Below are 22,231 nucleotides of genomic sequence, written 5' to 3' on the forward strand. Positions count from 1 at the left end.
TAGTTTAGTTCTCCATTTGATTACTAATTTAGGAGGTTTGGCACACCATTGTGGGCCAAAAAACCTGATCCTGTGCTAAGTTAACACACAAGAGAACTCAGAATGAAATGGGTGTTTGCTTGTTCCAGCTATGTAGATGCAGGGGAAAGATCAGTTTCAATTTAATTTCCAAATACAAGAATATGGCTGCAATTTTTGATATTGGTATATTATTGGTACTAAGATAAAGTGAAAAGCTTGTCTTGCATGCGAAGTGGAACAGTGCGTGGAGGTGGAACAAAGTAAAACAACAGCAATGCAGGATAATGCGTAAAAGCTACAGAGAAAGTGCACTGCAGTTAAACTATAAGGTGCAAGATCATAATGAGGTAGATTTTGAGGTCATGAATTGTACAAGAGGCCTGTTCATAAAAGCATCCGTTAGTCTTGTGAGACCATGGATCTGCGCCTGGAAAGTTTTCACTCTCCAGGGCACAGGCCTGGGCAAGGTTGTATGGAAGATCAGCAGTTGCCCATGCTGCAAGTCTCCCCTCTCCATGACACCAATGTTGTCCAAGGGAAGGGTATTAGGACCCACACAGCTTGGTACCAGTCGTCGTGATTAGTGCCTTGCTCAAGGACACAACATGTTCCCTCGGCTGGGGCTTGAACTCACAACCTTCAGGTCGCTAGTCCAATGCCTTAACCACTTGGCCACATGCCTACAGGTCTGTTCAAGAGTCTGATAATAGTGGGGTAGAAGCTGTCCTTGAAGCTAGTGTCAGAATATTTATTTACCTATGTGTACAAACATTTATAATTCTAACTTCAGGCCAACAACAGCATCAAGAGGTCACAGCAGTATAAAAGACCGTAGATGGCTGAGGTCAGTAGTGAGGACAGCTGTGAAGATAACAATGCCACAAGACCTTTCCTTTGTAAACTTTGATTTCAATTTAATAGTTAAGTATAATAGTTTCTCAACTGCACTGTAAACATCCTCTAAGCACAGTCCTGTAAGCTCCTTCCAATCCTGTCTGTAAGCTTCTTTTTCCATAATTTTATCATAACTTTATTGAAGATAGAACATTACAGCACAGTACAAGGCCTTCAGCCCACAATGTTGTTCCAAAATTTAACCTACTCTAAGATCAACCTAACCCCTGCCTCCTACATAGCCTCCATTTTTCTATCATCCATGTGCCTATCTAAGAGTTTCTGAAATGCCCCTAAAGTACCTGCCACCCCTGACAGGGTTTTCCCACACTGACCTCTCACATCTCCCCTACACATTTCTCCAATCACCTTAAAATTATGCCCCTCATATTAGCCATTTCCATCCTGGGGAAAAATCTCTGGCTGTTCACTCGATTTTTGCCTCTTATTCTGTATACATCATTCGTCGTCTCTTGTTCTCCTTCGCTCCAGAAAGAAAATCTCTAGCTCACTCAACCTTTCCTCATTAGAGATGCCCTCTAATCCAAGACAGTAGACCCTTAGTTGTTGGTATGTTTCGTATCCTTCTGTTACTCTTATCTCGTGTGTCTCTGGCACCTTTCTGGAAAAGTCTCACTACAGCGGCCTCACTCATTCAGCTTGAGTACACACTGCCCCAGTCACCCCAGCCTATTTCATCTGTAGAAGGCAAAGGTGTCTCCTGTGGTCTCGCTTGACTACACTGTCCTTAACTCTTTCTCCACCACAACTTCCACAGAGGCAACCATAATTAAACACAATACTCCAAATATGGACTAACCAGGCTTTATTAGAGCTGCAACATTACCTCACAGCACTTGAACTCAATCCCCAACTAATGAAGGCCTACACATCATATGCCCTTAACAACCCTATCAACTTTCTCAGCAACTTTGAGGGATCTATAGATGTGGACCCCAAGATCCCTCTGTTAAGCATCCTGCCATTAACTCCAAATTCTGCCTTCAATTTTAACCTTCCAAAATGGATCAGTTTACCCTTTTCCTAGTTGAACTCTTTCATCCACTTCTCAGTCCACCTCTGCATTCCTGTTGTAACCTATAGAAACATTGAAAACCTACAGCACAATACAGGCCCTTCAGCCCACAGTGCTATGCCAAACATGTATTTACTTTAGAAATTACCTAGGGTTACCCATAGTCCTCTATTTTTCTAAGCTCCTTGTACCTATCCAAGGGTCTCTTAAAAGACCCTATTGTATCCGCCTCCACCACTGTCACTGGCAGCCCATTCCACGCACTGACCACTCTCTGCGTAAAAAAACTTACTCCTGACATCTCCTCGGTACCTACTTCCAAGTACCTTAAAACTATGCCCTCTCATGTTAGCCAGTTCAGCCCTGGGAAAAAGCCTCTGACGATCCACACGACCAATGCCTCTCATCATCTTATAACCTCTATCAGGTCACCTCTCATCCTCCACCGCTCCAAGGAGAAAAGGCCAAGTTCACTCAACCAATTCTCATAAAACATGCTCCCCAATCCAGGCAACATCGTTGTAAATCTCCTCTGCACCCTTTCTATAGTTTTCACATCCTTCCTGTAGTGAGGTGACCAGAACTCATAGTCATAGTCATAGTCATACTTTATTGATCCCGGGGGAAATTGGTTTTCATTACAGTTGCACCATAAATAATAAATAATAATAGAACCATAAATAGTTAAATAGTAATATGTAAATTATGCCAGTAAATTATGAAATAAGTCCAGGACCAGCCTATTGGCTCAGGGTGTCTGACCCTCCAAGGGAAGAGTTGTAAAGTTTGATGGCCAAAGGCAGGAATGACTTCCAATGACACTCTGTGCTGCATCTTGGTGGAATGAGTCTCTGGCTGAATGTACTCCTGTGCCCACCCAGTACATCATGTAGTGGATGGGAGACATTGACCAAGATGGCATGCAACTTAAACAGCATCCTCTTTTCACACACCACTGTGAGAGAGTCCAGTTCCATCCCCACAACATCACTGGCCTTACGAATGAGTTTGTTGATTCTGTTGGTGTCTGCTACCCTCAGCCTGCTGCCCCAGCACACAACAGCAAACATGATAGCACTGGCCACCACAGACTCATAGAACATCCTCAGCATCGTCCAGCAGATGTTAAAGGACCTCAGTCTCCTCAGGAAATAAAGACGGCTCTGACCCTTCTTGTAGACAGCCTCAGTGTTCTTCGTATCCTCAGGTATTTGTAATCCTCCACCGTGTCCACACTGACCCCCTGGATGGAAACAGGGGTCACCGGTACCTTAGCTCTCCTCAGATCTACCACCAGCTCCTTAGTCTTTTTCACATTAAGCTGCAGATAATTCTGCTCACACCATGTGACAAAGTTTCCTGCCGTAGCCGTGTACTGAGCCTCATCTCCCTTGCTGATGCATCCAACTGTGGCAGAGTCATCCGAAAACTTCTGAAGATGACAAGACTCTGTGCAGTAGTTGAAGTCCGAGGTGTAAATGGTGAAGAGAAGGGGAGACAAGACAGTCCCCTGTGGGGTCCTAGTGCTGCTGATCACTCTGTCGGACACACAGTGTTGCAAGCACACGTACTGTGGTCTGCCAGTCAGGTAATCAACTGAGCACAGTACTCCAGATGGGGTCTGACCAGGGTCCTATATAGCTGTAACATTACCTCTCGGCTCTTGAACTCAATCCCACTGTTGATGAAGGACAATGCACTGTATGCCTTCTTAACCACAGAGTCAAACTGCGCAGCAGCTTTGAGTGTCCTATAGACTCGGACCCCAAGATCCCTCTGATCCTCCACACTGCCAAGAGTCTTACCAATAATACTATATTCTGCCATCAGAGTAGGGGTCCCAGAACAGGTCCCTGAGGCACACCACTGGTCACCAATCCCCATGTAGAATATGACCCATCTACAACCACTCTTTGCCTTCTGTGGACAATCCAATTCTGGATCCACAAAGCAAGGTCTCCATGGATCCCATGTTTCCTTATTTTCTCAATAAGCCTTGCATGGGGTACCTTATCAAATATCTTGCTGAAATCCATATACACTACATCTACTACTCTACCTCCATCAACATATTTAGTCACATCCTCAAATAATTCAATTAAGCTCGTAAGATACGACCTGCCTTTGATAAAGCCATGCTGACTATTCTTAATCATATTATGCCTCTCCAAATGTTCATAAATCCTGCCTCTCGGGGTCTTTTCCATCAAGTTACGAACCACTGAAGTAAGACTCACTGGTCTATAATTTCCTGGGCTATCTCTACTCCTTTTCTTGAATAAGGGAATAACTCGCAATCCTCGGGAACCTCTCCCGTCCCCATTAATGATGCAGAGATTATTACCAGAGGCTCAGCGATCTCCTTCCTCGCCTCCCACAGTTGACTGGGGTACATCTCATCTGGTCCCGGTGACTTATCCAACTTGATGCTTTCCAAAAGCTCCAGCACCTCCTCTTTCTTAATCTCTATATGCTCAAGCTTTTCAATCCACTGCAAGTCATCCCTACAATAGCCATGATCCTTTTCTGTAGTGAATACTGAAGCAAAGTAAGTACCTCTGCTATCTCCTCCAGTTCCATACACACTTTTCCACTGTGACACTTGATTGGTCCTATTCTCTCACGTCTTATCCTCTTGCTCTTCACATACTTATAAAATCCCTTGGGGTTTTCCTTAATCCTGCTTGCCAAGGCTTTCTCATAACCCCTTCTGGCTCTCCTACTTTCATCCTTAAGCTCCTTCCTGCTGGCCTTATAGTTTTCTAGAGCTCTATCATTACCTAGTTTTTTGAACCTTTCGTAAGCTTTTCTTTTCCTCTTGATTAGATTTTCAACAGCCTTTGTACACAATGGTTCCTGTATCCTACCATCCTTTCCCTGTCTCATTGGAACAAACCTATGCAGAACACCATGCAAATATCCCCTGAACATTTGCCACATTTCTGCCGTACGTTTCCTTGAGAACATCTGTTCCTAATTTATGCTTCCAAGTTCCTGCCTGATTGGTTCATATTTCACCTTACTCCAATTAAATGCTTCCCTAACTTAATCTCTTACTATCTCTTCTTTCAGTTTCATCTTCCTTCAGTTAGTCCTGATGAAGGGTCTCGGCCCGAAACGTTGACTGTACCTCTTCCTGTAGATACTACCTGGCCTGCTGTGTTTACCAGCAATTTTTATGTGTGTTGTTTGAAATTGGGCCAAGTGGTTAAGGCATTGGACTAGCGATCTGAAGGTCGTGAGTTCAATCCCCAGCTGAGGCAGCGTGTTGTGTCCTTGAGCAAGGCACTTAACCACACAGTGCTCTGCGACGACACTGGTGCCAAGCTGTATCAGCCCTTGCCCTTCCCTTGGACAACATCAGTGTCATGGAGAGGGGAGACTTGCAGCATGGGCAACTGTGAAGACTTTCCAGGTGCAGATCCATGGTCTCGCAAGATTAACGGATGCCTTAATATGTTTGAAATTCCAGCATCTGCAGATTTCCTTGTGTTTGTGTTTTTAGCTTCCCTAACTTGTCTATTCCTATCCCTCTCCAATGCAATGGTAAAGGAGGTAGAATTGTGATCACTGTCTCCAAAATGTTCTCCCACTGGAAAGACCTGACCCTTGACCAGGTTCATTTCCCAATTCCAGATCAAGTACAGCCTCTCCTCTTGTAGGTTTATCTACATATTGTGTAAGGAAACCTTTCTGAACACACCAACAAACTCCACCCCATCTAAACCCCTCACTCTAGGGAGGGAGATGCCAATCAATATTTGGGAAATTAAAATCTCCCACCATGACAACCCTGTTATTATTCTTTTCTTTTTAAATCTTTTTATTAAATTAGTACACAAAAAGTAAACCATGTAGACACTAATACACTGTTGCAATATAAATTTGCAAGAGATATTAATACACAAAAAAAAGTTAGTACACACAGTGCAGTTTAGATATAAAATAACAAGGTAATATAATAGTATACTAATTTTCCATACATATCAGTAAAGAGAAGAAAAAACCCAAAAAAAAAATCACCGTGCAACTAATCTAAAAAGCAAAGCAAAGCAATGGGCTAACTAGGTAACAAGTAGATTTAAACAACTTAAAACAATCACGTCCTCAAACCCGACCTCCATTAAAAACAGTTAAAAAAGCAAGAAGGGAATGTAAATATGGGCAAAGAGAAAAAAAATTACATTGAATGAAAATGTTGAATAAAAGGTCTCCAGGTCTGTTCAAATTTAACTGAAGTATCATAAAGATTACTTCTGATTTTCTCCAAATTTAAACATAGTATCGTCTGAGAAAACCAAAAGAACGTAGTTGGGGCATTAATCTCCTTCCAATGTTGTAAAATACATCTTTTCGCCATTAAAGTAAGAAATGCAATCATTCTACGGGCTGAAGGGGAATGATTACTGGAAATTTTAGGTAATCCAAAGATAGCAGTAATAGGATGGGGAGAAATATCTATATTCAATACCTTTGAAATAATATTAAAAATGTCTTTCCAAAAAGTTTCCAAAGTAGGACAGGACCAAAACATATGAGTTAAGGAGGCTATCTCCCCATGACATCAGTCACAAAGAGGGTTAATATGAGAATAAAAATGAGCTAATTTATCTTTAGACATATGTGCTCTATGAACAACTTTAAATTGAATTAGGGAATGTTTGGAACAGATAGAGGAAGTATTGACTAGTTGTAAAATATGCGCCCAGTCATCCGCCGAGATAATAAAGCCCAATTCCTTTTCCCAATCTGACCTAATCTTATCGAATGGAGCTTTCCTAAGTTTCATGATAGTATTATAAATAATAGCCGTTACACCTTTCTGACATGGGTTAAGGTTAATTATAGTATCTAAAATATATGTAGGAGGTAACGTCGGAAAGGAAGAGAGTATAGTACTTAAGAAATTTCTAACTTGGAGATGTCTAAAAAAATGTATTCTTGGTAAGTTATATTTGTTAGATAATTGTTCAGAAGACATAAGGGAGCCATCTAAAAATAAATCCAAAAACCATGATATACCATTAGTTTTCCAAATTTGAAAGGCACGGTCCGTGGAAGAGGGGGACAACCCTGTTATTATTACACCTTTCCAGAATCTGTCTCTATCTGCTCCTCGATGACCCTGTTACTATTGAGTGGTCTATAAAAAACACCCAGTAGAGTTACTGACCCCTTCCTCTTTCTAACTTCCACCCACAGAGACTCAGTAGACAATCGCTCCATGACTTCCTCCTTTTCTGCAGCCGTGACACTATCTCTGATCAGCAGTGCCATGCCCCCACCTCTTTTACCTCCCTCCCTGTCCTTTCTGAAACATCTAAAGCCTGGCATGCTTAAGTAACCATTCCTGCCTCTAAGCCATCCTAATTTCCATAATGGCCACAACATGATAGCTCCAAGTACTGATCCATGCTCTAAGCTCATCCACTTTGTTCATGATGCTTCTTGCATTAAAATAGACACATCTCAAACCATCAGTCTGAGCGTATACCTTCTCTATCACCTGCCTATCCTCCCTCTCACACTGTCTCCAAACTTTCTCTATTTGTGAGCCAACTCTTCATCTCTTCAGTTTGGTTCCCAAACTTCTTTACTATCCTCAACTCCATCAAACTTCATGTCATCTGCAAACTTACTAACCCACTTCCTCAGCCAAGTTGTTTATTAAAAAAATAACAAAGAGCAGGGGTCTCAGACAGATCCCTCTGGAACATCACTAGTCACTGACCTCCAGGCAGAATATGCTCTATCTACAATCACCCTCTGTACTCTATGGGCAAGCCAATTCTGTGTCCACAAAGGCAAATTACACTGGATCCCAAGCCTCCTAGCATTCTAAATGAGCCTACCATAGGGAACCTTATCAAACACTTTACTAAAATCCATAAACACAGTATGCACTGCTCATATCCTCAAATAATTCCGTCCGACTTGTGAGGCATGCCCTGCCCCTCACAAAGCCATGTTGACTATCCTTAATCGAGTTCAGGTGCAATCCATCCTTTTTGTACAGGTCATTCCTTTTCCAGAAGAGATCCACAAATCTGAAACCCTGTCCCTGCACCAATTCTTCAGCCACACATTCATCTGCCAAATCACTCTATTCTTTGCCTCACTGGCACATGGCACAGGCAGCAATCCAGTGATTACCATCCTTGAGGTCCTATTTTTCAGCTTCCTACCTAGTTCCTTATATTCTATCTTCAGGACCTCATCCTTTTTTTTAATCTATGTCATTAGTACCTATATGTCTCAGAACGTCTGTTGCTCACTCTCCCCCTTTAGAATGCTATGGAAAGTCCCTGACCCTGGCACCTGGGAGGCAAATACCATCCAGGCTGTCCACAGAATCTCCCATTTATAGCTCCCCTGACTATTGAATCCCCTATCATCACTACACTCCTCTTCTTCCTCCTTCCCTTCAGAGCCACAGAGCCAGGCTTAGTACCAGAGACTCGGTCACTGTGGCTTTCCTCTGTTAAGCCCCCATCGCCATGAACAGTATAAAAAATGGTATACCTGTTGTTGAAGGGAATGGCCGCAGGGGTACTGTGCACTGACTGTCTATTCTCTCTCTCTCTTCTGACAGTCACCCAGTTGTCTGCCTCCTTCAACTTCAGGGTGATTGCCTCCCTGCAGCTCCTAACTATCACCTCCTCATTCTCCCGTATCAGTCATGGGTCATTCAGCTGCAACTCCAGTTTCCTAACACAGTTTGTAAGGAGCTGCCGCTGGATGCACTTCATGCAGATATATTTATCAGGGACACTAGAGGTCTCCCAGAATTCCCACATCTGACATGAAAACACACCACTGACCTTAGAAGCATTGTCCCTACTCTAACAGGCACTAAAAGAGAAATAAAAAAACTTACCAGAAACAGCCTTCACCACTCCTCACTGAAGCCTCTTGAGCCAGAGCCTCAAGATCTCCACTCTTTATTTCATTCTCCGTCGGATTCACGCCTGCAATTACCATTTTTTTGACTTTGTCATGTTAGGCAAAGATCGCAAGATCCTACATCTACGGACTCCAGAGGCTGCTGGCCATGAAACTAGCAGGCATGAACTTCAGATTGCCTCTGCCATTGATCTCGCCGGCTCCAACTCCTCAGGGCATATTCAAAACCCGGACTCCAGCAACGACCATGGACACCTTCAAAGTGATTGCGCAACCACCAACTGTGACTCCAGCCTTGAACTCCAGGCCGGGTCTTTATTTACTGCTATTGTGACTCCCGTCTCCCCTTCCCTCACCACCTCTCTGCAACCCTGTCTCCCTCAAATCTCACCGTCAGCTCCTGGGCCCTCAGAGGCTCCATCTTCCTCTCACCCCAACCCTCCCCTCTCCATTGACACCCCCAGCCTCCCCCCTCTGATCCCAGCTCTCATCCATGCTGGGTCTTTACCATCCCCTCCGACCTCCAACTGTCGGAGGCAGAACCCTCTGTCCTCAGTAAGGGCCTCACCTTTGTCCCCCTTCGCCCACACCTCAGCGAGTTCCACATTCGCCATGATGCGGAACTCTTCTTCCGCCGTCTCCGTCTCCGAGCCTACTTCTTCAGCAAGGACTCTTCCACCCCCACCGATGACCCCTTCTCCCGTCTTCAACCCTCCTCTTCTTCATGGACACCCCGCTCTGGTCCTCTGCCTGCTCTGGATCTCTTTATCGCTAACTGCCGACGGGACATCAACCGTCTTGACTTCACCGCACCTTGTCCCCATTCCAACCTCACTCCTTCGGAACGCTCTGCTCTCCACTCCCTCCGCACTAATCCTAACCTTATTATTAAACCCGCCGATAAGTGGGGTGCTGTTGTAGTCTGGCGTATTGACCTCTACCTTGCCGAGGCACAGCGACAACTCGCGGATACCTCCTCTTATTTACCCCTCGATCGTGACCCCACTAAGGAGCACCAGGCCATTGTCTCCCACACCATCACTGACTTTATCCGCTCAGGGGATCTCCCATACACTGCTACCAACCTTATAGTTCCCACACCTCGCACTTCCCGTTTCTACCTCCTACCCAAGATCCACAAACCTGCCTGTCCTGGCCGACCTATTGTCTCAGCTTGCTCCTGCCCCACCAAACTCGCTTCTGCATACCTCGACACGGTTTTATCCCCCCTTGTTCAATCCCTTCCTACCTATGTTCGTGACACTTCTCACACTCTTAAACTTTTTGATGATTTTAAGTTCCCTGGCCCCCACCGCTTTATTTTCACCATGGATGTCCAGTCCCTATATACTTCCATCCCCCATCAGGAAGGTCTCAAAGCTCTACACTTCTTTTTGGATTCCAGACCTAATCAGTTCCCCTCTACCACCACTCTGCTCCGTCTAGCGGAATTAGTCCTTACTCTTAATAATTTCTCCTTTGGCTCCTCCCATTTCCTCCAAACTAAAGGTGTAGCTATGTGCACCCGTATGGGTCCTAGCTATGCCTGCCTTTTTGTTGGGTTTGTGGAACAATCTATGTTCCGTGCCTATTCTGGTATCTGTCCCCCACTTTTCCTTCGCTACATCGACGACTGCATTGGCGCTGCTTCCTGCACGTATGCAGAGCTCGTTGACTTTATTAACTTTGCCTCCAACTTTCACCCTGCCCTCAAGTTTACCTGGTCCATTTCCGACACCTCCCTCCCCTTTCTAGATCTTTCTGTCTCTCTCTGGAGACAGCTTATCCACTGATGTCTACTATAAGCCTACTGACTCTCACAGCTATCTGGACTATTCCTCTTCTCACCCTGTCTCCTGCAAAAACGCCATCCCCTTCACGCAATTCCTCCGTCTCCGCCGCATCTGCTCTCAGGATGAGGCTTTTCATTCTAGGACGAGGGAGATGTCCTCCTTTTTTAAAGAAAGGGGCTTCCCTTCCTCCATTATCAACTCTGTTCTTAAACGCATCTCCCCCATTTCACGTACATCTGCTCTCACTCCATCCTCCCGCCACCCCACTAGGAATAGGGTTCCCCTGGTCCTCACCTACCACCCCACCAGCCTCCGGGTCCAACATATTATTCTCCGTAACTTCTGCCACCTCCAATGGGATCCCACCACTAAGCACATTTCTCCCCCCCCCCCAGCTTTCCGCAGGGATCGCTCCCTACGTGACTCCCTTGTCCATTCGTCCCCCCCATCCCTCCCCACTGATCTCCCTCCTGGCACTTATCCGTGTAAGCAGAACAAGTGCTACACATGCCCTTACACTTCCTCCCTTACCACCATTCAGGGCCCCAAACAGTCCTTCCAGGTGAGGCGACACTTCACCTGTGAGTCGGCTGGGGTGATATACTGCGTCCGGTGCTCCCGATGTGGCCTTTTATATATTGGCGAGACCCGACGCAGACTGGGAGACCGCTTTGCTGAACACCTACGCTCTGTCCGCCAGAGAAAGTAGGATCTCCCAGTGGCCACACATTTTAATTCCACATCCCATTCCCATTCTGACATGTCTATCCACGGCCTCCTCTACTGTAAAGATGAAGCCACACTCAGGTTGGAGGAACAACACCTTATATTCCGTCTGGGTAGCCTCCAACCTGATGGCATGAACATCGACTTCTCTAACTTCCGCTAATGCCCCACCTCCCCCTTGAACCCCATCTGTTACTTATTTTTATACACACATTCTTTCTCTCACTCTCCTTTTTCTCCCTCTGTCCCTCTGAATATACCTCTTGCCCATCCTCTGGGTACCCCCCCTTGTCTTTCTTCCCGGACCTCCTGTCCCATGATCCTCTCGTATCCCCTTTTGCCAATCACCTGTCCAGCTCTCGGCTCCATCCCCCTCCCCTCCTGTCTTCTCCTATCATTTTGGATCTCCCCCTCCCCCTCCAACTTACAAATCTCTTACTCACTCTTCCTTCAGTTAGTCTTGACGAAGGGTCTCGGCCTGAAACGTCGACTGCGCCTCTTCCTAGAGATGCTGCTTGGCCTGCTGCGTTCACCAGCAACTTTGATGTGTGTTGCTTGAATTTCCAGCATCTGCAGAATTCCTGTTGTTTGCGTTTTTAAGATCTCCACTCTTAACTCTTTCCATCCAACAATGGCTGCTCTGCTTTAAGCTCACTTCTTTTTATAGGCTTTTGCCAAGTGTCTAAAATATCACAATATCTCAAGCCCAATAAAGGTTTTCAAAAGGCCCCAATCACGTGTTCACTCCTCCAAACAAGCAACTGTATACAATATCTTAAGCCGCCGAAGAAAAAGGGAAAAACAAGACTGATGTATTTCAGTTTAGCGAGAAATTAGCAACAGAGAAAGGTAGGCAAGTGGAATTGAGAAGCTGAACAGCCAGAATCTGGGGGGAATGGTGGAATAGTCCTGGTTTAGTATTGCAGTACTGTTTATTTCAAAAAATCCTGAACGAGACTAAAAATACAACTAAATTGCAGAAATGATACCAGCAAAGAAAATTAGCTGTATTCCCACCTGAACAATAATTTAAATCTCATCATTTTCAGTAGGAAGAAATATCAGAAAATTAATAGAATAATTAGATGGTTTGGCTCTGTGGAATTGTGAAATTTGCCATATTTTTCCTTCATCAGTTCAGACAAAGCCTGCATTCCACACTTGAGAAGCCTAAGGATAACACTCTCTGTCTCTATTGCAGGTTAAAGGAAATTGATATGAGTGAATATGATGCTGCTACATACGAGAGGTTTTCTGGGGCTGTGTGGAGACAGGTGCAGTCAATACGAGTTATCCTGGACAGTCTACAGGTAAGGTCAGCCAGCTATACAGAAGGGCCTTCACAGCTTTCATCTTCCTGCAGTGTGACATAGTGTCTGCAATTACAGCAGTTGTAAATAATCAGCAAATGGTCTGTGCCTGCCCTTCAAAACCAATGAATAAAATCAGAAGGAAACAGAGTAACTAATCTTCAGACAGCGATAGGGGATCAATAATAAACTGACCCTTTCAGCTCCCAAACATGATCTGAATTTTGATTGCACTATTTTGTTTTTTTGGTTGGATATCCAGATCAGAAAAATTTCTATTTTAAAAATGAGATAATCGTGTTTTTGGGTTTATTGTTTGCTGCTGTGGCGTGGTTTTTCATCATGACACAAAAGAGGCCTGAAGTTTCTTTAGAGATCATTAAGATTAGGCATTAGGACGTACTTCACAGATGAACCTCTGATCCACCACCCACAATGTGTCCGGTATGATAGCATATTCGGATAACCTTGTCTGTGTAAATTGTGGTACAAATGGTGCTTGATAAGAATATGCTGAACTCGACTGAATTAAGTTATGTTCTTCTGGAAAAGTATAATGTGAAGTGAGGAAAAGAGAGAGTGAGAGTGTGTGCGCGTGCCTGTGTGTCTACAAGACCATGTCTGGTCAACAGTTGAGCAGTTGTAGGAACTTTGATGAGTGTGACACAAGGTTGGAACTGACCCACTGGCATGTCACATAAGATGATGAGATACAGCTAAGATAAAATACCTGAAAACTGCCTCTTATCGCTAACAAGCAAGCACGTCAAATACACCAAAATGCAGTGACCTGCTTAGAAAGTGTCAGAAGGCTCCTTGTTTAATATTTTGAAGTTAGAACTAGTATTGGTAAATTCTTTACTTCTAAGCATATTCTATTAACCAGCACTTATGACACCACCTCCCATTGTATCCCTATGATACTGGAAGAAAGTTTGTAATGGAAACTAAGAAACAAAATATCTTTATTTAGGAAAGAATTTGCATTTTTAAAGACCATTCTCACAGCAGTCTTACCAATAGAGGCAAACAGGTTCTCCCTAATATTCTACCCTGTGGCTCATTGCAATATCTACCCATGGAGCAATTGGAAACATCCCTTAAAGGAGTACACACCCAGTATTACATAAGCTACCTGTGTTGCACTCCTGATCAGTCACAACATTCAAAGCATTTGGAGATGCCCGTGGTTTGTTCTACAATGCCCCTGTTCTTTTTGTATCTGCACACTACATCTGATGGTATTGTAGGGTGAAAAGGAATGTCTTTAGTCTCCAAGAAGCATTTAGTAAACATGCTGTGCTCTTCAAGTGAAATCACCATAATTGCCACCTAGCAATGTGTAATTGAGCTGTGGAAAATGGTGGTTTCTGTCCAGCTGAGTATCAGTAAGTTGAAGAAAGGCAGTGGAGTATTTTTTTCGTTCTGCGTTCAAGAGGTATGAGCTTCACAGGTTGAGCCATTATTTAATTGTTCATCCCTCAACATCCCTGGGAAGGTACTTATGAGCTGCCTTCTTGACCTGCTGCAGTGGGGATACCAGGTGTGGGTATCCCCACAATAAGTCTTCCAGGGATTTTTCACCCAGTGATCCTATCTGTAGGCTGAGAATAAATGAGGAAGACATAAGACAAATACAGAACTTTTGCTGCTTAGGAAGCTGGGTGACATCAGATGGCAGGTGCAACATGGACATCAAAAGAAGAATAGGGATGGCAAAAGACACCTTTACGAGAATGAAGAGTATACTGACCAACACTAAACTAGGCATGACAACCCGCCTCAGGGTACTGAAATGTTATGTTTATCTAGTTTTGTTATATGGCTCAGAATGTTGGACAATATCTAGTAACATGAGGAAACAAATTGTAGCAGCAGAGATGTGGTTTTTGAGGAGGATGCAAAGAATATCATGGACAAAATGAATATCTAACGAGGATGTCATGAACAGAGCAAACACAAGAAGAGAAATAATGTATGAGATCATGAAAAGGCAACGTAACTTCATTGAACATGTGATTAGGAAAGAAGAGTTAGAATGCAAGGTAATTATGGGAAAGATTGAAGGGAAGAAAGCAAGAGGAAGACAAAGACAAATGATGATGGAGACAGCAGCCAGAGAACTGGAAATGAATACCAATGAATTGATCCACTTGACCCGAACAGGAGTGTGTGGGCCATGGCAGTCAAAGCTCAAACTGGGCATGGCACCTGATGATGATGAATGTGAAGAAAGGTAATATATTTCCAATGCAGGTTGGTGTGGCTGGAGGACAACTTCCAGGTGTGGTATTCCAAGATTTTTCTGTCCTTCTCCTTCTAGCTGGTTGAGGTCATGGTTTTGAAAGATGGCTCCAAGGAGACTGAGGAAGTGTAAGGAGTGTGGGGCAGCTCTTTCTGCTGTCTTCTGTGGGAGAATTCACATCCTTAGGATAAAGGAAGCCAGTGTACAGTGCAGAGCTGGTGGAAAGGCAGCAATTTCCCAAGCCCATGATTTTCCTACTAGCTCATTTCCTGTTCCTGAAATCTGTGTGCCGGTATTCCAACTTCCTTCTTGTCAGGTTGAGGTTGACTACATTCCCCTCAAAAGAGTGTAGAGAAAAAAGGGATTTTTTAAAATGTGGGAACAGCTTTGAAGATTTACTCTAGTGATCTCTTTAAGAAAAATAGAGTACACTTTGAAAAATTCTGATCAATAATTAGAAGCACAGAAGTAATCAGATCGAAACAGCTGAACTGGCTGTCTGCCAATTATTAACACACAGATAAGTATGTTGTCTGGGAATTTGCCTGAAGTAAGCATTAGTGAGCAAGGGTAAAGATGCTCCTATCTACATCAACAGTGTTGAGGTTGAGAGCTTCAAGTTCCTAGGTATGGACATCACCAAAACTGTGTCCTGGTCCAACCATGTCGATGTCACGACTAAGAAAGCAAACTGACACTTCTACTTCCTCAGGAGGCTAAAGAAATTCAACATGTCCCCATCAACTCTGAACAATTTTTATCGATTGAACACAGAAAGCATTCTGTCTGGCTGCATAGTGGCTTGGTATACCAATTGCTTTGCACATGACCACAAAGAACTGCAGCATTGTGGCCATAGCTCAGCACATCGCTGGAACCAGCCTTCCCTCTCTGGATAGTGTTTATGCTTCTCTCTGCCTCGGTAAAGCAGCCAGCATAGTCAAAGAAACCACCCACCCCGGGCATTCTGTCTTCACCACTCTCCCATTGGGCAGAAGACACAAAAGCCTGAAAGGTCAGACCACCAGACTCAAGGACAGTTTCTGTCCCACTGTTGAATGGATCTCCTGTACAGTAAGGTGGGCTGTTTGTCTCATATCCACTGCTTTATGATTGTGCACTTTATACGTACTTGCGTTGCACTTTTTCAGCAACTTTTACACTTTATTCTGCTTTGTTAATGTTTTACCTTATTCTAGCTCAATACACTGTGTAATGATTTGTTTCTTTATAAACAGCATGTAAGACCAATGTTTCACTGTATCTTGGCACACGTGACAATAATAAGCAATACAGGGACAGGGGTAGGGCTGAGTGGTCTTATACCCAAGTAATGAGAAGCCGTAGGGACACAGAAGCTGCTTTCAAGCCCAGCTAACACTAGCCCTATACTGCCAAAGCAGCACCCCAGAATTTGCTTAAAGGCAAAAACTATTATCTTCAAAATATTTCAAGATTACTGCAGTCTAACCTGAGAAGCAGATTGTTTTAATTTGAAGCAGGTTGAGGTTGATGCTTTCCGGGAACACAAACACAACAGCTCCTCACTCTCACCACTTTCTGTTTCCACTGCACCTGAAGTGACATTGAACTCAGCAAGTGAAGCCAGTCATGAGGCTGAAGCCTATTAGAGGGCACCCTGCCTTACAAGTTTGCAGCTGCTATTTCCACTAAACTGTTTGTCACTGAAACAGCAGTGATGACTATCAGATCACAGATGATATCTTTATTCAACCCGTGATGACTGAACCTCAATGGACATTTCCATTTTATGATGCGTCATCAGCAGGTGTGGCAGTCACTTTTCCATTTCGACTTTTGACTTCATGCCTATCCAGATTCATTCCTGTTACGTAATCTGACCACTGCACAACTCTCCATTAATGTGGAACTTATAGCAAGGAAGGAGTTATTACAAAGTAAGGTACAAAGTAAAAATTTATTATCAGAGTACATACATGTCACCACATAAAACTCTGTGGTTCTTTTTCCTGCAGGCATATTTGCAAATCTATAGAACAGTAACTGTAAACAGGATCAATGACAACAAACTGTGCTAATGCAATTATAAATAAATAACAATAAATAATGAGTATGAAATAACAAGATAAAGAGACTTAAAGTGAGACCATCGGTTGTGGGAACACCAGAAATAGAGTAAGTGTAGTTATCCCCTTTTGTTCAAGAGCCTGATGGCTGAAGGGAAGTAACTGTTCTTGAACCTGGTGGTGCAAGTCCTGAGGCTCTTGTACCTTCTACCTGATGGCAGCAATGAGAAAAGAGCATAGCCTGGGTGGTGAGGATCTTGATAATGGATGCTGCATTCTTACAGTAATGTAGATGTTGAGAGGGCTTTACCTTTGATGTACTGGGTCAAATCCATTATATTTTGTGGGATTTTCTGCTCAAAGGCATTGGTGTTCCCATACCCGGCCGTGATGCAACCAGTCAGCACATTTTCCACCACACATCTATAGAAGTTTGCCTAGGTTTTCGATGACCTGCCAAATCTCCGCAGACTCCTGAGGAAGTAGAGGCACGGTCATGCTTCCTTTGCAATTATATTTATATGATGGGTCCACGACTGGCCCTCTGAGATAGGGACACCCGGGAATTTAAAGTTACTGACCCTCTCCACTATTGATCCTCCAATGAGTAATGGCTCATGGACCCTGGCGTCCCTCTCCCGAAGTCGACAATCAATTCCCTGGCTTTACTGACATTGAGTGAGAGGTTGTTGTTATTTTCAGTTTTCCTGTTGTATGCTGAATCATCACCACCTTTGATACGACACACAACCGTGGTGTTATCACAAACTTGTGTATGGTGTTGGAGCTGTACTTAGCTGCACAGTCATAGGTGCAAAGTGAGTAGAGCAGGGAGCAAAGCACACATCCCTGTGGTGTTCCTGTGCTGATGGAGATTGTGGAGGAGACGTTTTTGCCAATCCCAACTGATAGGCTTCAACACCAGCCTCCCAAAACACGTCATCACTGTGGATGTAAGTGCCATTGGGTGATAGTCATTGAAACAGGCTACCACGCTCTTCTTGGACACCAGTATGATTGAAGCCTGCTTGAAGCAGCTGGGTACCACACACTGCTGGAGCGAGAGGTTGAAGATATCCATGAACACACCAGCCAGTTGGTCAGGACAAGTTTTCAGTACTCGGCCAGGTACTCTGTGCGGACTGGATACTTTCCTTGGATTCACTCTCTTGAAGACAGCTTGCACATAATCTTCAGATACTGAGACCAAAGGATCACCAGGAGGTGTGGGGGTACAGGATGGTTCTTCCCTGTTCTGGTGGTCACAGCGAGCATAGAAGGCATTGAACTCATCTGGAAGCAAAGCTCTGCCGTCCCCTGTGTTGCAAGATTTAACTTTGTAGGCAGTTATGGCATTCAAACCCTGCCACAGACGTCGAGTATCTGTCAATGATTCTGATCAGGTCCAGAATCTCCACTTCGCCCTTGGTTCATCCAGGGCTTCTGATTGGGGTAAACCCCAGTGTAGTGATTGAGGTCCTCAGATGAGTTCTTGAACATGGCCCAGTCTACTGACTCAAGACAATCCTGTAACCATTCCTCTGCCTTCTGTGAATACCTCTTAGTTGTCTTGATCTCTGGAGCCTTGCTTTTTAGGCACTGTTTGTATGCAGGTAGTAGGAGTACAGCTAAATGGTCTGATTTGTCAAACTGTAGTCACGGAAGGGAACAATAGGCATGCCTTATCGTACTGTAGCGGTGGTCTAGTGTGTTGGGACCTGTGGTTTATTAGCTTATTAGTGTTTCTATTTTTTTCTCAGCTCAAGCTGGTATAATCTGAGGTACATTTTTCAATTGCTTGGGACTTTCGGACTATTCCAGTGCTATTTAGTATTGTGACTTTCTGTTGCATAGGCCTAATTGTCTAGTGCCATTGTGTAGTGACTTTGGGAAAATACTAGTTGTAGATATTACTATTGGGGCAATATATACCCTGTCATGTTCTATAGTCTTTCAATTTCCTCTTTTAATTCAGCACATCTCTGGTGTTTTTCACATTGATTTCAGTATGTATGTGTGTTTGGAATGGCTATATCTATTAAACAAGCTGTTCTTGCTTGTTTATCCTGTGATACTATATCCATAAGGTTATTACAGATTGTCATATCTGTAACTTGGTCTAAGTCATCCATGCCAAGTATGGTGCCTACCAAGTGGTCCCATTTGTCTGTGCTTGATTGCCATCCCTCCAAACCCCTCCTATCCATGTACTTATCCAAATATCTTTTAAGTGTTAACCACTTTCTCTCAGTTCACTCCATTTTTGCACCACCCTCTGTTGCCCCTCAGGTCATTTTGCAGGGTTTTTACCCAAAAAGTAGACAGTTCCTTTCTCCCCACGGACTCATGCAGCCCACCTCATTTCCGCTCACACATGTGTCTGCATCTGGTTTATATTCCCCTATGCCTTTCCTATCCAAATACGTCTTAAACAAAGTGCCACCTCCACCTCCTCTGGCAGCTCATTCCAGGTAACCACCATTCTGTGTGAGAAACTTGCCTCTCTGATGTCCTTCTAATTTCTCTCTTCTCACCTTCAGCTTGTGGCCTCTATTTCTAGACCTCTCTGCTCTGAAAAATATACTGTGTCTATCCTAACTTAGCCCACTGTAATTTTATAAACTTCTATAACCTTATGAAAATAGGTTGAGTGAACTCGGCTTTTTCTCCTTGGAGCAACAGAGGATGAGAGGTGACTTGATAGAGGTGTACAAGATAATGAGAGTCATTGATTGTGTGGATAGTCAGAGGCTTTTCCCCAGGGCTGAAATGGCTGGCACGAGAGAGCATAGTTTTAAGGTACTTGGAAGTAGGTACGGAGGAGATGTCAGGGTAAGTTTTTTTACACAGAGAGTGGTGAGTGCGTGGAATGGGCTGCCAGCAACGGTGGTGGAGGCAGAAACAATAGGGTCTTTTAAGAGACTCCTGGATGGCTACATGGAGCTTAGAAAGAGGGCTATGGGTAAACCTAGGTAGTTCTAAGGTAGGGACATGTTCGGCGCAGTTTTGTGGGCCAAAGGGCCTGTATTGTGCTGTAGGTTTTCTATGTTTCTAACCTCACCCTCAGTTTCCTATGTTCCAGTGACAATAAATCCAGCCTCTACAATCTCCCTTTATAACTATAGCCCTCCATTTCAGGCAACATCCAAGTGAGTCTCTTTTGCACTCTCTTTATTGCTACCGCATCCTTCCTATAGTGTGAAATATGGAAGAACGTTTATTTTTAAAGTTAATTTAAAACTAAAAGTAAATATATTTTGTTGCGGAAGTAAGATGGATTGTTAAACAGATTGACGACATTTCAATTGTTTTCATTTGCTCACTCCTCTTACAGGCCAAAGGCAAAGAGAGGCAATGGTTACGGCACCAGTCGATAGGAGAGCTTGACGATACCAAGATAATCGATGGCATAACAGGAGAGAAGGCAATTTATAAGCGCAGAGGAGAGCTGGAACCTGAAGTGAGTCTGAGGGGAAAGAATATGGTTTTGAATGCGTTGGATATCGACTCGGCACTTGTAGAATGGTATGGAGTTAAACCCTTTCTCCATGCACAAGGAAAATAACTGCAGTTTAGAACATAGAAAATACAACATAGGAAGAGGCCTTTTGACCCATCATGTATGTGCCAACTATAGAGTCAGACTATTCCTTCTTGCTGCACACGCCCTTTTGTTCCCTGTCTGCTCTGTTCCCAATCTAAATGTTTCTTCACTGTTACTTTCATGTCTACTTCTACCGTTTCCTCTAGCAGCACATTCCAGGCACCATCAGCTCTCTGTAAAACAACTTGCCTTGCATATCTACTTGAAATTCTCCCCCTCTCACTTTAAAGCTATGCCCTCTAGTATTTGATATTTCTACCCTGGAAAAAGACTCTATCTACAGCTTCTCATAATTTTATATACTGTACTTCTTTTAGCTTTTTGACAGTGTGTGCCCCATGACTTCAACATCATAAGGATAAATGCCAGGGTGTGAATGTTCTGCGATTTTTTCCTCCCCGAGAAACACGATTCTGTATTTATATCAGCATAAAAAATACAAGCAGCAGTTGGTCAATGGCTCCTCAATTGTCCTCTGCCTTTCAGTGTGACTCTGATCTGATCTTGGCCTCAATTCCATTTCCTGTTGTACCCAACGACCCTTAGCTTCCTTTCATGGAGAGTAATTCAGAGTGCTGAGAGTCAGTCCTAAATGTGGCTAACTGTTTTGAATAATGTTAAATGAAAAAACTGTTTAATCTTCTTGAGCAACACAGAAAATGCTTGAATACTCGAGCAGGTCAGACGGCATCTAGGGAGGGAATTGAACAGTCAAGGTTTTGGCCCAGAACCTTTATCAGGACTGGAAAACATCAACTGTTAATTTTCTTTCGTGAATGCTGCCTGACCTGCTGAGTTCCTCCAGTGTTGTGTGTGTATTGCTCAAGCATCTGCAGAATCTCTTGTGTATCTGTTTAATCTTTTTTCTTTTCTGTCTGTTAAACCAATCTTTTAGTCCTTGCATTTGTTTTCTGCCAGATGTGTTCCTGTTGTTCCTGTCATCCCTGTTTCTTTCTCAATCCTGCTTGAGGAGCTGTATTGTTGCCATGTTGTTCTCTGCAATCACAGATTTCCTGAAATATTCAGCAGGTCGCAAAGCAAAGATTTCCAGGAAGAGGGTTTGTTGTACTCCTCCAGTGAGCTATGAGATGGCTTTTCCTTTAACAGTGACAAAAATAGGTCTTTAAGCCAGCCCAGCAAACCATTCATATCCAATTGGCAATCTACAGTTTCTATTCAAGGCAGATGCATATTTATTGGTTTATTCAGTATTAAATTCCACATCTGGAATGCTTTTAGTTTCAGATATTCTTGAATTTTAAAGTTCTCAAAGTTTGACAACTAATTCACCAATTTAGTAATTAAAATAGAGGTGCGCAAGAGATGACATAATTTCCTCATTGCTTACTAGAATAATAAAATAATATCAACTGATAGTTGGAAACTGTAATACATTCTAGTATAAAAATATAACTTGTTTGTTTAATACTTCTGCTTGCACAGATTCAGTGTGGATTAATGCCTAAAAGTTTTCTCCCTCCTCGCATCTTTGTGTTGACCATCTTTCGGTTATTAGGTATCCTTTGAGTCCCTTCAGGGTCCAGGAGCTAAGGTGCCCTGCCAACACTGATCACCACAGCTGTCTCTTCTTTTCAATGTGGAATTCAGCTTTGAAGTTCTGCGCTGCAGAAAAAAAAGTGTGAAGTTAAAA

The 22,231-nt window shown here is 43.5% G+C and overlaps 1 protein-coding gene across 1 annotated transcript in view; it reads left to right on the plus strand.

Moving 5' to 3' along the window:
- vwa8 (von Willebrand factor A domain containing 8) overlaps positions 1-22,231 on the plus strand; it is a 485,234-nt gene that overhangs the window by 432,285 nt on the left and 30,718 nt on the right. The window contains exons 40-41 of the mRNA XM_063051192.1: positions 12,575-12,683; positions 20,311-20,436. Coding sequence (XP_062907262.1) covers positions 12,575-12,683; positions 20,311-20,436 — 235 coding nt within the window. The remainder of the gene's footprint in view (positions 1-12,574; positions 12,684-20,310; positions 20,437-22,231) is intronic.

This window comes from Mobula hypostoma, chromosome 6 (genome assembly GCF_963921235.1).
Source record: "Mobula hypostoma chromosome 6, sMobHyp1.1, whole genome shotgun sequence".
NCBI lineage: Eukaryota > Metazoa > Chordata > Chondrichthyes > Myliobatiformes > Myliobatidae > Mobula > Mobula hypostoma.